The sequence below is a fragment of the Helobdella robusta genome (genome assembly GCF_000326865.2).
Source record: "Helobdella robusta unplaced genomic scaffold HELROscaffold_16, whole genome shotgun sequence".
Classification (NCBI taxonomy): domain Eukaryota; kingdom Metazoa; phylum Annelida; class Clitellata; order Rhynchobdellida; family Glossiphoniidae; genus Helobdella; species Helobdella robusta.
In genome coordinates, this window is record NW_008703893.1 from 3,241,018 (window position 1) to 3,255,240 (window position 14,223).

General features: G+C 34.8%; 1 protein-coding gene across 1 annotated transcript; it reads right to left on the minus strand.

Annotated features, from left to right (window-relative positions):
* Positions 1–2,700: 2,700 nt before the first annotated feature.
* Positions 2,701–10,367, minus strand: HELRODRAFT_190915 (hypothetical protein; the record flags this gene model as incomplete). The annotated part of the gene is given in 20 exon segments (XM_009015691.1): positions 2,701–3,339; positions 3,359–3,790; positions 3,842–4,616; positions 4,820–5,188; positions 5,268–5,402; positions 5,534–5,893; positions 6,089–6,615; positions 6,747–6,868; positions 6,958–7,028; positions 7,099–7,279; positions 7,480–7,588; positions 7,709–7,863; positions 7,987–8,133; positions 8,234–8,374; positions 8,556–8,651; positions 9,006–9,191; positions 9,361–9,432; positions 9,558–9,611; positions 9,946–10,071; positions 10,323–10,367. 18 exon segments carry the CDS (start codon positions 10,365–10,367, stop codon positions 3,958–3,960), a joined length of 3,555 nt encoding a protein of 1,184 aa, XP_009013939.1. The 3' UTR covers positions 2,701–3,339; positions 3,359–3,790; positions 3,842–3,957.
* Between the last annotated feature and the right edge of the window lie 3,856 nt (positions 10,368–14,223).

Here is a 14,223-nt window from a genome sequence, read left to right on the forward strand (position 1 = left end):
ACACGTATATACAACGGAAACTGCAGAAACTACCAAAAATTTGTCATCAAATTTCTAAAAAGAATTCCATTTTCAAATTATTTTTCTTCATTTTTGAGTCAAAATTTTTGACAAGTTTAGCAAAACTTTCAATAGTTTTATCATTTTATTTTACAATTTTCACAAAAATTTTTGAAAGATTTTACAAGAATAATTTTTTTCAAAAGATTTCACTTTAGTGGAGTTTTTGTTCGCGTGCTCCATCCCTTTTAGGTGTATTTCTATCTTATCAGATGGCCGTGGTTGTTGTTGTTGATAATATTGTTGTTGTTGTTGTTGAGATTGCTGTTGTTGTTGTTGCTGGAAGTTTTGTTGATGATAAAATTGATTCTGCGTAGTTTGTTGATTGTCGCAACCAATATTAACGTTTGTAAGTTGATGATGCTGTGTTTGATTGTGTTGTTGATGTTGTTGTTGTTGCTGTTGTTGTTGCTGTTGTTGCTGCTGCTGATACATTAAGTGTTGCTGTTGCAGAAATTGTTGTTGTTGTAAGTATTGTTGATACTGTTGTTGCTGCTGCTGTTGTTGTAACCGTTGCTGCATTTGTTCTTGGCTCATTGTTGTCTCCATTATTGTTGTTGTTGTTGCTGTTGATTATGATGAAGCTGATGATGTTGTTGTTGTTGTAGTTGTTGTAGTTGATGTTGCGATTGTCGGTGATGCTGTTGTTGATGTATTTTTTTGATTTTGCTTAGCACTATCCACCTTACACTTTACAATACAGTTACATTACATTTATGAACGACATGCCTAGAAAATCTAAGCCGGCACATTTTACAAATTACGGGACAATAATACATATATTATATTATAATAAATTATATTATATTAAAATAAATTATATTATTCACATTATATTTTTATTATTTGTTATTTTTGTTATTATTATTGCTGTTTTGCTGCTATTTTTATTGAAATATCAATTATTGTTTATTTATTATTATTAATTTATTTATAATTTTTTGATCCAAACCAGACCGCAACTCTCCAATCAATAAGAAAATCTTTATATATATTATGAACCATAACAATAATAATAACAACAACAACAATAACAATAGCAGTAATAATAATAATAACAATAATTATAGCTATGATAACAAAAATTATTGTTATAATAATGATAATAAAAATAATATAAATGATTACAATACTAGAACGTGATGACTACTATGATGGGAGATTGATAATAATAGACATCACATTTTGATGGTACCGCAAAGAATTTAACATCAATATTTGTACAATACACACATGCATACACACATACATACATGCATACATACATACATAAATACATACATACATACATACATATATACATACATGCATACATACATGCATACATACAAACTTAACGTACATACACACATTGTCGTCCTCGTCTTATAGCATTCGAGGACTGGACAATTTAAATGAATTTGTCTACTTTGCATTTGCTCGTGTACGTAGGCATATACAAACACACACACATACAAACACACATACACACACATACACAAACACACACACATACACACACACTTGCATGTGTACCTATGAGATGACAATAATAACATAAATATCACAATTACAGTTGTTTACCACACATCTGATCACATATGAATGTTTCAATTTTCTTTTTTATGTACGCACATACACTAGATTATTGCGAAAAGAGATGCATACATACATACATACATCATACATACATACATACATACATACATACATACATACATACATACATACATACATACATACATACATACATACATACATACATACATACATACATACATACATACATACATACATACATACATACATACATACATACATAAATACATACATACATACATACATACATACAAGCATACATTCATATATACATACATACAAATAAATAAATATACAAACAGTTATACACAATTGTATGCCTATGCATGTTTGTATGTACAAACATCAAGTGTACACACACACTCTTCACATTTACATATTCTAAGGTACTGCCAATCATCCAGTATGCACACTGTTTACACATATACACACATATGTATATAGAAAGTGAAAGAGAGAAAGAGAGAGAGAGAGAAAGAGAGAGAGAGAGAGAGAGAGAGATGTGAATCATTTATTGATCTGTGTGCGGCCTACAAGCTTGCTGCCTGGATGACTGGATGAGGTCGAGAAATGATGACGATGACGATGATGAGGATGATGACGACGACGACGATGAAGATGATGATAATGGTGATGATAAGAATGATGATTATGATGGTGGTATCAAATGTTTATGGAGCAATACCAGCCGCGAAATAGGAAAGCTCGTTTGCGATTTGTAAAATTTGAAGTGGGACACTATTTCCACTTCATCTTTCGAATTTTTTATTATTTTTTCTTTTTTTTTATTTTAGTTCTTGTATATATTTTTTGTTTTTCAATCCATTTTTTTCTAAATTTTTCTCAAGTTTCAAGTTCTAAACAGACCTTATTAATTTGCGTATCTCAAAGGCTCTGTTGAAAACGTTCAGACCCGTGAATCAGCAGCATCAGCAATAATGGTTGTATTATTAAGTGGTGTGGGTTTTTGGTTAAAAAAAACCGTGTGTGTGTGTGTGTGTGTGTGTGTGTGTGTGTGTGTGTGTGTGTGTGTGTGTGTGTGTGTGGAAGAAGAACAAAGTTATTTTTGTAAAGATGTTTAATATTTTAATTTACCAAAAAAGATGATTATACTTTTACGATTTGGATTCATAATTTCATAAATTATCAAACATGCCAAATGAACTTTTATAGATAAAAATTGAGATGATTAAGCAGTTTTCTATAAAAATGCTTAGTCAAAGTCTAACGAAATAAATTTATAATAATTAAATAAATTCGATTCAATTTCATCAATTTATCAAACAAAGATCTGTTTTTAACGTTTCAGACTGACATTTTAGGTACATAAATGCTCGTTTAAACATTTTAAATGGTATAAAGTTAAATTAAACTATAAATTGTTTTTAATTTTTCAGTAAAATTGGCTTCTATTTATTTAAAAGTTTAAATAGAAAAAACATTTAAAAACAAGTTTTAGAAATATAAATTGTAAAAAAATATAAAACACTAAAAATGACATCAAAATATGAGGGAAAAACTCAAAAGGTAATTTTGAAAATTCATAAAAAGTTATTTTTTGATACAAAAAAGTCAATACGTCTCTGATAATACAAAAATTACATAGGTACACTAAAAATTCCCTCTAAAAAAAATCAATAACTTCAGATCCTATTTTTGATAATTTTAATAAAGTTTAATTTTGAAAAAATACAATTAAAACACTTTTTTCAAATAAGAATTAAATTAAGATAATATTTTTAAAAAAATATAAGTGGCTACATTATTTTAGAAATTGATTAATTATTTAAGATTTGATACGTGTGTGTATACGTTTGTGTATGTATGTTCTGTAATGTATGTATTTCTTTGTTTTTTTGAAGGCATGTTAAGGTCTTTTAACCTTTTAGTTGACAAAAAACTTTTTAATTCAAATAACTTAAATTATTCAATTTGTACGAATAACATGATGAAAAAAAGGCTTATCAATTCTTTCCAAGCAGAAATATTATTTTTTGTCATCATCTAAGTCATCGTCATCGTCGTCGTCGTCATCATATCCTTGTCATATTTGAATTATTTTTAAACGTACTGTTGTTTCTAGCTTCTGGCAGGTTACTAATTCATCTTCTTCCTTCATCTTCTTCCTTCATCTTCATCTTCTTCCCCACCATTTCACGAAACAACCACATCAGCGTTTTAATCCATTATCCAAAGGTTACAATTAAAGTATCAGTTTCTCCGCACAGTTAAGTCACAAAAAGTTACACCACATTGCATTACATCGTATCGCATCGAACTAACGAATTGCATCACATCACATTACGACATCTCATGACATCAACCGATGCTAGCATCTCTCGACTCGCCAGCGTCCACTCCGCTATCCCCCGCCACACTATCAACTCCACTTTCAACCGTGCCAACCCCCTCTTTATCTTCATCCTCATCAACACTCCATCCACCATTGCTTAAATTTGCTCTTCTTCCCAGCGCAGCATCACCACCAGCTGCATGTACTTCATTTGTAACAGGAACATCATTAGGAAGAGGAGTGGTTTCTGTGGATGCGTTAGCATCTTCATTCTTCTCCAAAGCTCCGTCGCTACTAACACTACTCATCGATCGCTTGGCAGCAGCGGCAGCAGCATTTTTAAACGCGCTGATGACTTTTAGCGGATTCAGCAACTTAGCCCGAATTTTTTTCGTCTTGTCAATGACCATTTTATTTTGAGGGTCTATATTCAAACCAGAGGCATCTTCAATGAGACGGGCTTTCAAGAAACCTCTCATGATGGCGTCACCGACGTACATGTACTCGCCTGTTACTGTATCCCTGAAGGCCCCTGAGTCCCTGTCGATGAGCCCCCTCTTGACGGCTTCGTGAAAAGTGACGGTCTTCTTCAGACGCCTGTCCACCACGGCCCTCACTGCGTACGTTTTGATGATGGTTTCTGGCTCTGGGATACTCTCGTCTGGGTATTCTAGTTTGGCCAGATCTGATGGAGTGTGTGTGTGTGCGTGTGTGTGTTTGTGTGTGTGTGTTTGTGTGTGTGTGTATGTGAGGGTTGAGTTGTATTGCAAATTTCAAAAATTTCAAAGATTTGAAATTTAAGTGTTTTGTTAGCAGATATTAACGCTACTCAATTTTGTTCTCAGGAATGTAAATCAACAAAAATTTGCAGCAAAAATTTCATCTAGCCTTTTTCGGCGGCATCCACCAGCATGTGGACATCTCCATTCCTAGCATCAATGAAGCATCCCAACTTTTCATCGAGTATTCCTTTCGCGCTGGCCTCGCGAGGTTCCAAACTCTCTCCAGTCAACGTATTTTTCACCCAGAGGACGGTGTACGGTCGAACCGTCTCTCGAACCGTCTTAATGGTGATGATGCCAATGGATGAAAATTTTTCTTTCGACCGTTTTGTTCTGCAGTGTACCACACGGATGAATCCGTCTGACATGGCGGTCGCAATGGCGATCCTCTTGCCAGTCCTTCCGTCTACGTAGATCCCATCGGCTGGGATGATAATCCCAAGCAGGATTGCATCTTGTAAGGATACTTCCTTGTCTGTTACAATAATTTTTAGTATTAACTTTACAAAAAAATTTTCAAATATCTTCTTCAGAGAATGAAAATTGATTCGCACCATCCTTTCCAGTCTGGTCGGCTCCTCGATGTATGACGCCTCCAATCACGAACGTCTTGCTCTCCTCAACTTCAGCAGACGACAACTCCTCTGTCTCGGCCGTCTTCGTTTCTGTAGCAATGCCGAAAGCCGTACCTGTTGTTAGTTTGAATATGAACTCTTGTAATTTAAATGACTAAAACATTGATTTATTTGTAAAATATCAAAAATTAAATAGTTAAAAAGACTTTTTTACTGAAACTTTAAACTTTTGAAAAATTTCCAACCTTCATAATCACTTCCTGAAGCTCTACTGAGCGAGAATGCATCATCATCAGTTGACCACTTTTCTCCACTTTCACTGGATCTAACTTGTCCAGCTTGCGTCAGCTGGCGACCAGAACTTGTGATTCTATTTTCCACGTGGTCAATGTTGCTACCGCTACCGCTTCTTTCAAATTTGGTGGTTGTAGTTAAGTCGTGAGTGTCCTCGAAGCCGAATTCTTGGGTGGATTGGTTGATTCTGATGTTGTCATGTTTCTCATTGGCTATTTTGATGTCAGTTGCTGCTGTGGCTGATGTGGCTGCAGAGTCTGTCGCGTTGTTGTTGTCGCCCTTGAAGTAGCTATGACTCGAGAGTGCGTAGCCTAAAATTAAAAGCAAGTTTTGTCGTTTTAAAAATTGTACTAAATGAATTTGTTTTCAAATGCAAATTTTTCCAAAATTTGAAACTTTAATCTTTTAGATGAAATAAATATAAGAACCAATTTTTAAAACGTCATTCGAATAAAATCAGTCTTAAAAAATATTTCAGACTCAACGAAAATTTTATCTTCACTCACAGGTCTCATCGAACCCTCCAGCTTCCAACTTCTTGAAAAGGTGATCGACAGCATCCTGGCCCCCAGCACCCCCTCTGCCATCTTCCGGACATTTAATTACTCTACTCTCAACAACTTTCGTCTCACTGAAGCCACACTCCCTGGTTTCAACGTCTCCAATCGTCTGCTGGTTTTGATTGAGATCAACGGTAAATCTCACAGTCGGGAAGGTAGCTTTCGCCATGATTCTAGCGCAAGTCACGTGGTTTTCTTGTGGGAGACCGACGTTAAATTGGATCTGATCGTCCAGTGAAGCCAGTTTGATTTTCGCCGAGTGGACTGCCGTCTTTGGGACGATCGTGATTGTGGCCGATTGTGGTCGTATGTTTGGCGCCGGTGAGGATGACGATGAAGATGCCGATGATGAAGTTGCAGCTGCGGTGGACATCTCGATGGCGTCTTCAAATTGAATGCCGTCCATTGTGAATGTTCGTGCGTTCATCAGCCGGCGTTCGTGTTCATTCAGGGGTAGGTTCATTTTCCAGAACCTCGAAAGGTCGTATGTTCAATTCTCGTTATTTGCATTGTGGTTATTGCTACTTATCTCGTTACAACTATTAAAATTTTAAAAATTGAAATAGTGAAACAAGTAAAAGAGCGGAAGACAGATGAGACCAACTTCGAAAAATATTCCCTGCTGACAAACTGTAGCTGTTCCCACTTATCCACAATCATCATGAGGTCAGGAGCCTGTGAGGCCTCTATTTGAACTTTGAACTTTTCCCAGTTGCGGTTCAAATCCTAGAGAAGTAGGTAGAAATTGATGACGACGACGACGATGATGACTGTGATGGTGACGATGACGACAACGATGATGATGACACACTGACCTGATAGATGTTTATAATCTGACCGAGTGTCTTGATCTTAACGATCATCGTCCTACATATATCTTTGTAATCTGTTTCACGCAAAGTTTTTTGAATAAATTAATTTTGCATTTCATTCATTCATTCATGCATTTCTCTCACTTTCTGAAGTTTCATCATCTCCCATTTCTTCTAGAATCATCCTCAGAGCTGACACCCTCTCCTGAATGCTGACGAATCCCTCATGGTCGGCCCAATGTTTTCTGAGGGCCTCCTCCACCCTGGTCAGTACGGACAAAAGTTCACTTTTAGTTATGTCGTTCATCTGCTTCAGGGCCGTTATCTGTTTCCGGTTTGAAGTTCAAGTTGGATGGTTCGATTGTCGATCGTTTGAGAGGTGTGAAATTGATTGGTTGGAAAACTCTGAATTAAAAACATCTTTTTGGTTGATTGTATTAATGATAATAATAATAATAATAACTTAATAACTTAATAATAATGATTATAATGATAATGGTAATAAAAATAATAAGTTAACTCTACCTCCTCATCATTGTAATCTGGCTGGAAAGCTGTGATGGTGTAGCATATAAGTCGGACCCCAACTCTCTTCAGAAGGTTGGTCCATGTTGCAAGAAGGTGCAGTCGTAATCTTTGTGGTTGGTTGTGGTCGGTTATGGTTGGATGTGGTTGGTTGTGGTTAGTTGTAGTTGATTGTGGTTAGGTGTGGCTGGGTGTAGTTGGTTTTTGTAATAATAATAATCTCGCTCACTTGTCAGCTGCATCTTGGCACTTTTTATCAGGTCCCGGAATCACGATGACCAATGAAGGCACGTACCCTTCTTGGCCACGCCCATTTTTTATTTTCCAGCGATCTGATTGGCTGTTATCCAGTAACAATATCTCTTCTTCTCTTTCCACTTTTATCTGATTGGGTGAGAAAAAGTTATTTTTATTAATATTAAATATAGTAAATTGTAATTGAGTTTTCAAACTTTGAATTAATAAACTTGATAAATAAATAAATAAAGTAAAAATAAGTTTAATTACCTCGTTCGTTTCATAATCTGTAAGTACAGTAGCAGGTAAGGGGGTAAAAAGAAGATTCACCCTCTGGGGTACGGGGTTCAACTTGTTCCCATCGTTCCATATTCTCGTAACCTTTGACCCCCACTGTCTCAATGCCACATTTACGGCCTGTTTAAATCGAGGTGGGGTCGTTTTTTGGGGATTAAAATTTGAAATTATCCGATATATATATTTTTTAAAAAGTGATTTGAATCGGGTTTAAACTCACGTCAATATCTTTTATAATGTCCTGAGGGTCGCCAGCGCGCCCCTGGTCCTCCCGCGATGGATGGTTAACCTCGAAGTGACCTTGAAATTTTTTCAAATCCCCATCTAGCCAGGTAAAAGTTTCTTCGACCTCGTGGAAGAACTGCATTTATTACGATCCGTTACAATCCGTTACTCATTTATTACAATTTGTTACAATTCATTACGGTTCATTACAATCTATTACAATCCATTGCAATCCGTTACAATTCATTAAATATTCATCATAATTCATGAAATAATATATTATAATCTATGCAAATTTATGAAAATTAGGACGCCACCTTGTGATAGTCGGCTGCGTGTTTCAGATGGATGGACGAGCATCTGACCGCCTCGGCTAACCACTCCCAATTGTCACGCAGACCGAATATGCAATCCTGATGATAGTTGTGACGTTGTTGTTGATGATGATGATGGTTGTGATGATGGTGATGACGATGAGGATGATGGTGGTGGTGATGATGATGATGGTGATGATCATAATAATAATAATTATTATTATAATAATAATGTTGTTCTCGTTGATGATGATGATGAAAATGTTGACGATGATTTAAAGGAACATGGGAGTGAAACCTTACAACAAGTTTGAAGACATCCTCAATCAAAATTAGGTTTAATTATAATAACAATGATAATAATAACAATAATAATAATAATAATAATAACAATAATAATAATAAGTCAATCAGTTACGCCTCAATAAAACCAAACTCCTATGTTAATTATACCTGAGCGGATGTTGAGATGAAGCCGGCGATGTTGTAGTTGCTGCTGCTGCTGCTGCTGAATTGTTGGTTGTTGTTGTTATTTTTGTTGTTATTATTATTGTCGTTGTTGTTGCTGATGTTGTCGTCGCAATTTTCAACAAGTTCACTCAACTCAGTTGCTCGCCGATCGAAGTTACACGAAAGTTGCTGAATGATTTTTTGGAGATAGTATTAGAAAAAGAGAGAGAGAGAGAGAGAGAGAGAGAGAGAGAGAGAGAAAGAGAGAGACACAGCGAGATGGTCATATAATTATGATAACAACAACAACTAATTAACATAATTTATTATTATTATTAACATAATTATCATCACTCACGTTTATATTTTCCTCCAATTGCGAGACTCTCATCATCGTCTCCAGGCAATGCAGTTTCTTCTTGATCAGAGTCTGGCCATACAAAAATAATTATTACGTACTATGACGTCATTATTACTAATATTATAATAATTATAATTATTATTATTTATTATAGTTATTATTATCATTATAACTTTCACTTAGAAAAAACTTACCTTAAGTTTCTCATACGCTGACAGTAATGTTCTCCTCTGATTTGAATCGTTAGACTGCTCGATGATTGATGTATTATTGTTACTATTATTAATGTTATTGCTATTATTGCTATTATTATTATTATTATTATTATTGTTATTATTATTATTATTATTATTATTATTATAGTATCATTATCATTAGCATCGCCATCGCGGCCATCTTTTTTTTACGAACAACAATAGCAACGTTATTACTGTCAGCAAAGGCCTTACTCACATTCAACATCATCATCATCTTCACCATCATCTTCACCATCACCATCATCTTTATCGTCATCATCTTCTACAGCTTCATCATCATCATCATCATCAACCACCGCAACAACCAAATCATCATCATCATAACCTTGGCAACGACATTATCAACGTTGTGTTGCCATTGTTGTACGTCAGATTTCAACTGGTTAAATTCATGTAGTCCCTCATTGATATGCGTGTAGTTGTGGGGGTACCTCTTCGTTGATACGTAATTCTAAATTGTTGATGTTGTTGTCGTTGTTGTTGTTGTTGATGAAGTTGAGGATGTTGTTGTTGTTGAGGATGTTGATAATAAAGAAGTTGATGATGTTGTTGTTGTTGTTGACGATGTTGAGGAGAATGTTGAAATTGTTGATGTTGTTGATGATGTGGTTGTTGTTGTTGATGTCGTTGTTGTTTTGATAGCGGTATAAAAACAATAGAAATTAAAGCAAATTAAAAATATTTTTCCAAAAACTTTCTCACCGTTTTGTTGTTAATCCATGAGATGACGTGTTCAAATGTTGACATCTTTGTTGTTGCTGTTGTTGTTGCTATGTTGCTGTTATTGTCTTGTAGTAGTTGTTGTTGTTGTTGCTATTGATGTTGTTATTTTAATAAGCCGTTATCTTTCCGTTAATAAAATCTGCAAAAGAAATTAGCAAGTGACATCTCTGTTTTATTTATATACACATACTTACATGTAAGCGTACACACACACGCGCGCGCGCACATTCAAATACACATGCACACACGCACATTCAAATACACATACACGAACATACATTCAAATATATATATACACTTACAAACAAACATTCATTCATTGTTAATGGTACTAATACACTAAACAAACAATGTTTAATGGCTGGTAAACATTGCCTAATAAGAAGAGATTTTTATGGGGTCTCTATCAAAATGCAAAAAGCAATTGTTTTTACAATTCTACAAAGTGCAGCGATGATGAAGAAGATGAGGATGATGAGGATATGATGACGAAAAAGATGATGAGAATAAAGAAGATGAAAATGATGATAATGATGATGATAATGATGGGGGTGATGATGGTGGTGGTGGTGATGAAGATGGTGGTGGTGGTGGTGATGAAGATGGTTGTGGTGGTGGTGATGAAGATGGTGGTGGTGGTGGTGATGAAGATGGTGGTGGTGGTGGTGATGATGGTGGTGGTGATGATGATGTAATAAAATGTTTACTTAAACTGGAGTTTGGTGCGTTTTGTTTTGTTATTTGATGATGATGACGTTGAAGAAGAAGAAGAAGATGATGATGATGATGATGAGATGATGATGATGAAGAAAAAAAAGAAGATGATGATGAGGTGACGATGGTGGTGGTGATAACGATGATGTTTCTAGAATTTTCTCAGACTAATTTCTCTCTCACGCGAAAAAAAATGAGAATCGATAAACATTCGTGTTTACATTCACTAGAGATTCATCATTTCATAATTTTAAAAATTTACGGTGACGTCATGGTATTGTATTTTAAGAAGCTTTTAAAAATAATTATGACGAAAATTATGACGCAATAATAATAATAATAATAAGAAGAAGAAGAAGAAGAAAAAGAAGAAGAAAATGAAGAAAATGAAGAAAAAGAGAAAAGATAAAGTAGAAGAAAAATAACCATAATTCATTTTTTTGCAATTTGTTCTAATCAAAAATCAAATTTTTAATGAAAGTAAAAAATGGTTCGTCAGAAGAAAAAAAAACTAAAATATATCTCCCGCCAAATTGTTTCACAAAGTATTTCCAGTCGAATATTTCCCGCCAAATTCTTGGAATGTGTCTGCGATTTTTTTTTGGATTAGTCACGTCATACAATACGCGCCGAAAAGAAATTTGTTACTATCATTATCTTCAGACATGCTTTTTTAATTAGGATGGTTTTTTAAGAGAGAGAGAGAGAGAGAGAGAGAGAGAGAAGAAATAAAGAGAGAGAGAGAAATGGAAAGACAGAGAGAAGTAAGGAAAGACAAAGAGGCAGAAAGAAAGAAAAAGAGAGAGAGAAAGAGAGAAAGAAAGTTTTTTTATCTCTTCTTTTGTCTGAGTGTATTTTGCATCAAAAGTTGTTAATTGAATCGTTTCTTATTGTTTTGTTTTGGTTTTTGTTTCCAACTCTGCTGGAGCGAGCGTTCCAGGTAATTAAGCAATTAAAGAAACATCAACAGAGACATTCATTCTGTGAGAACATAACAGAAAAATCGATCAGGTCTGTTTCGCCTGCAATCTAATCATAATCTCGGCGCACACACAGACAAACACACGCACACATGCAGAAAAACACACACACGCACGCACGCACAAACACACACTGCAACAACTGCAACATCAACCACGACAACAAAACTACAACAGAGCGAACAACAGACAATTTAAGTGCAGAACACATTAAGACAGGAATGTTTCTGCTAATAACAAAGCAGAAACTTTTACCTAAACTCACACACGCACAAACAAACATAGAACATCTATTTATAGTAACATGATTGCCTCAGACATTAAATAATGTTTTTTATCGCTGAACTTTACATTGATCAAGATGAACTAATTGATCGTTTTGTGCCTCGTTATACATACATACATGCTTATTGTTCGTGTAATCACATTCGCATGCATACTTACGACCAAACAAACAAACACACATACAAACAAACAAACATACATACACACATACACAGATACAGACAGACATATACACATATTTTTCTGAAAGACTCGGTTTATTTATACTTGCATTGAAACACACACTGATTTATACTGCACATTAACTTTCTCTCTAAATTTTTAACTCTCAGATTTTTTTCTTAATTTTTTTCTAGCTTTTTCTTTTTTTTCGGTCTTTCTTTCTCTCTCTCTCTCTCTCTCTCTCTCTCTCTCTCTTTCTCTCTCTCTCTCTTTCTTTCTCTAACTCTATCTCTAGAGCTCTCTACCTATCTATTCATGTTCAATCTATCTATTTATCTGTTTACCAATTTATCCATTCAACGTTCATACCTGCATGCTCACACACACACACAGACAGACAGACACACAGAAACACACAGACATACAAACACACGTACGTACCAGTATTATTCTTGAGAGTACTCAAGTTATAATTATGGGCTCTAATTTGGTCTGTATGTATATAAGTATGTATATACGTGTGTATATATGTACGTATATGTGTATGTGTGTGTATGTGTGTGTGTGTGTGTGTGTGTGTGTGTGTGTGTGTGTTTGAGTTTGTTTGTTTGTTTGTGTGTTGTACATTAGTGCGTGTAAGTGAATTAAAGTGCAAAATTAATCAAGCAAAAAATATCTTGGTAGAAAGATATTTATTCATCATTGTGTCGAGAGATGAGTCAAAAATTTGAAAGAAGGATGGAGTGAATAAATGAATGAATGAATGAAAAATAAACGAATGAATAAATGATTGAATGAGTGATGTAACTTAAATTGTAAAAAGATTCCTGACACCAACAGATTTTTATAACTTAACAAAACCTTATGTTTGTATGTATGTGTACGTACGTGTGTGTATATGTATGTTTGCGTCTGTGTATGTACTTGTGTGTGCGTGTGTGTGCACCTACATGTTCAAACAGCTGTTCTTAATTTTAAAAAGACCGTTAAAGTCTGTATGGTGTGTATGTTTGCATGTATGTATGAGTGTTTTTGTGTGTGTATGTATGTATGTATGGATGTGTGTGCGTGTGTATGTGTTGTGTTTGTTCTGTGTGTGTGTGTGTGTGTGTGTGTGTGTGTGTGTGTGTGTGTGTGTGTGTGTGTGTGTGTGTGTGTGTATTAAAGGATAGACGGATGAATAGATGGATGGGTTGATTGCTTTTGAATTTTTCAAAAAAGAACGAGTTTCGTGTGAGTTCGGAATTCTTGAGTTAGGTAGGTCATTCTCAATTGTTTTGTTTTCCAGCGTAGATTCGTACGTTTGTATCAGTTTGTATTTTTGTATGTATGTATATATATATATATATGTATGTATGTTAAAACCAACATGTATGTATGTATGTATATATTTATATAAGTATGTATGTATGTTGATATAAGAGTCTACCCCGCGACGATAGTTGTTGTTATCGTTATCAAATTAAATAAACAGATTATTTCGTTACACACACATACACACGCATACACACACGCATACACACACATATGCATGCACATACAAACAAGGATGTATGTATGTATACATATATACAAATCTCACAGAAAAGCATTTCAGTAATTTTTACTCAGTGTAAATATTTACCCGGACTTATTTGTGGTCCAATGGTTCACGTGTTTGTTCACATATGTCAGTGTTAATTTCTTATATATCATAGTATCTTAGTATCATAGTAACGTAGTAACGTATCCTAGTATCA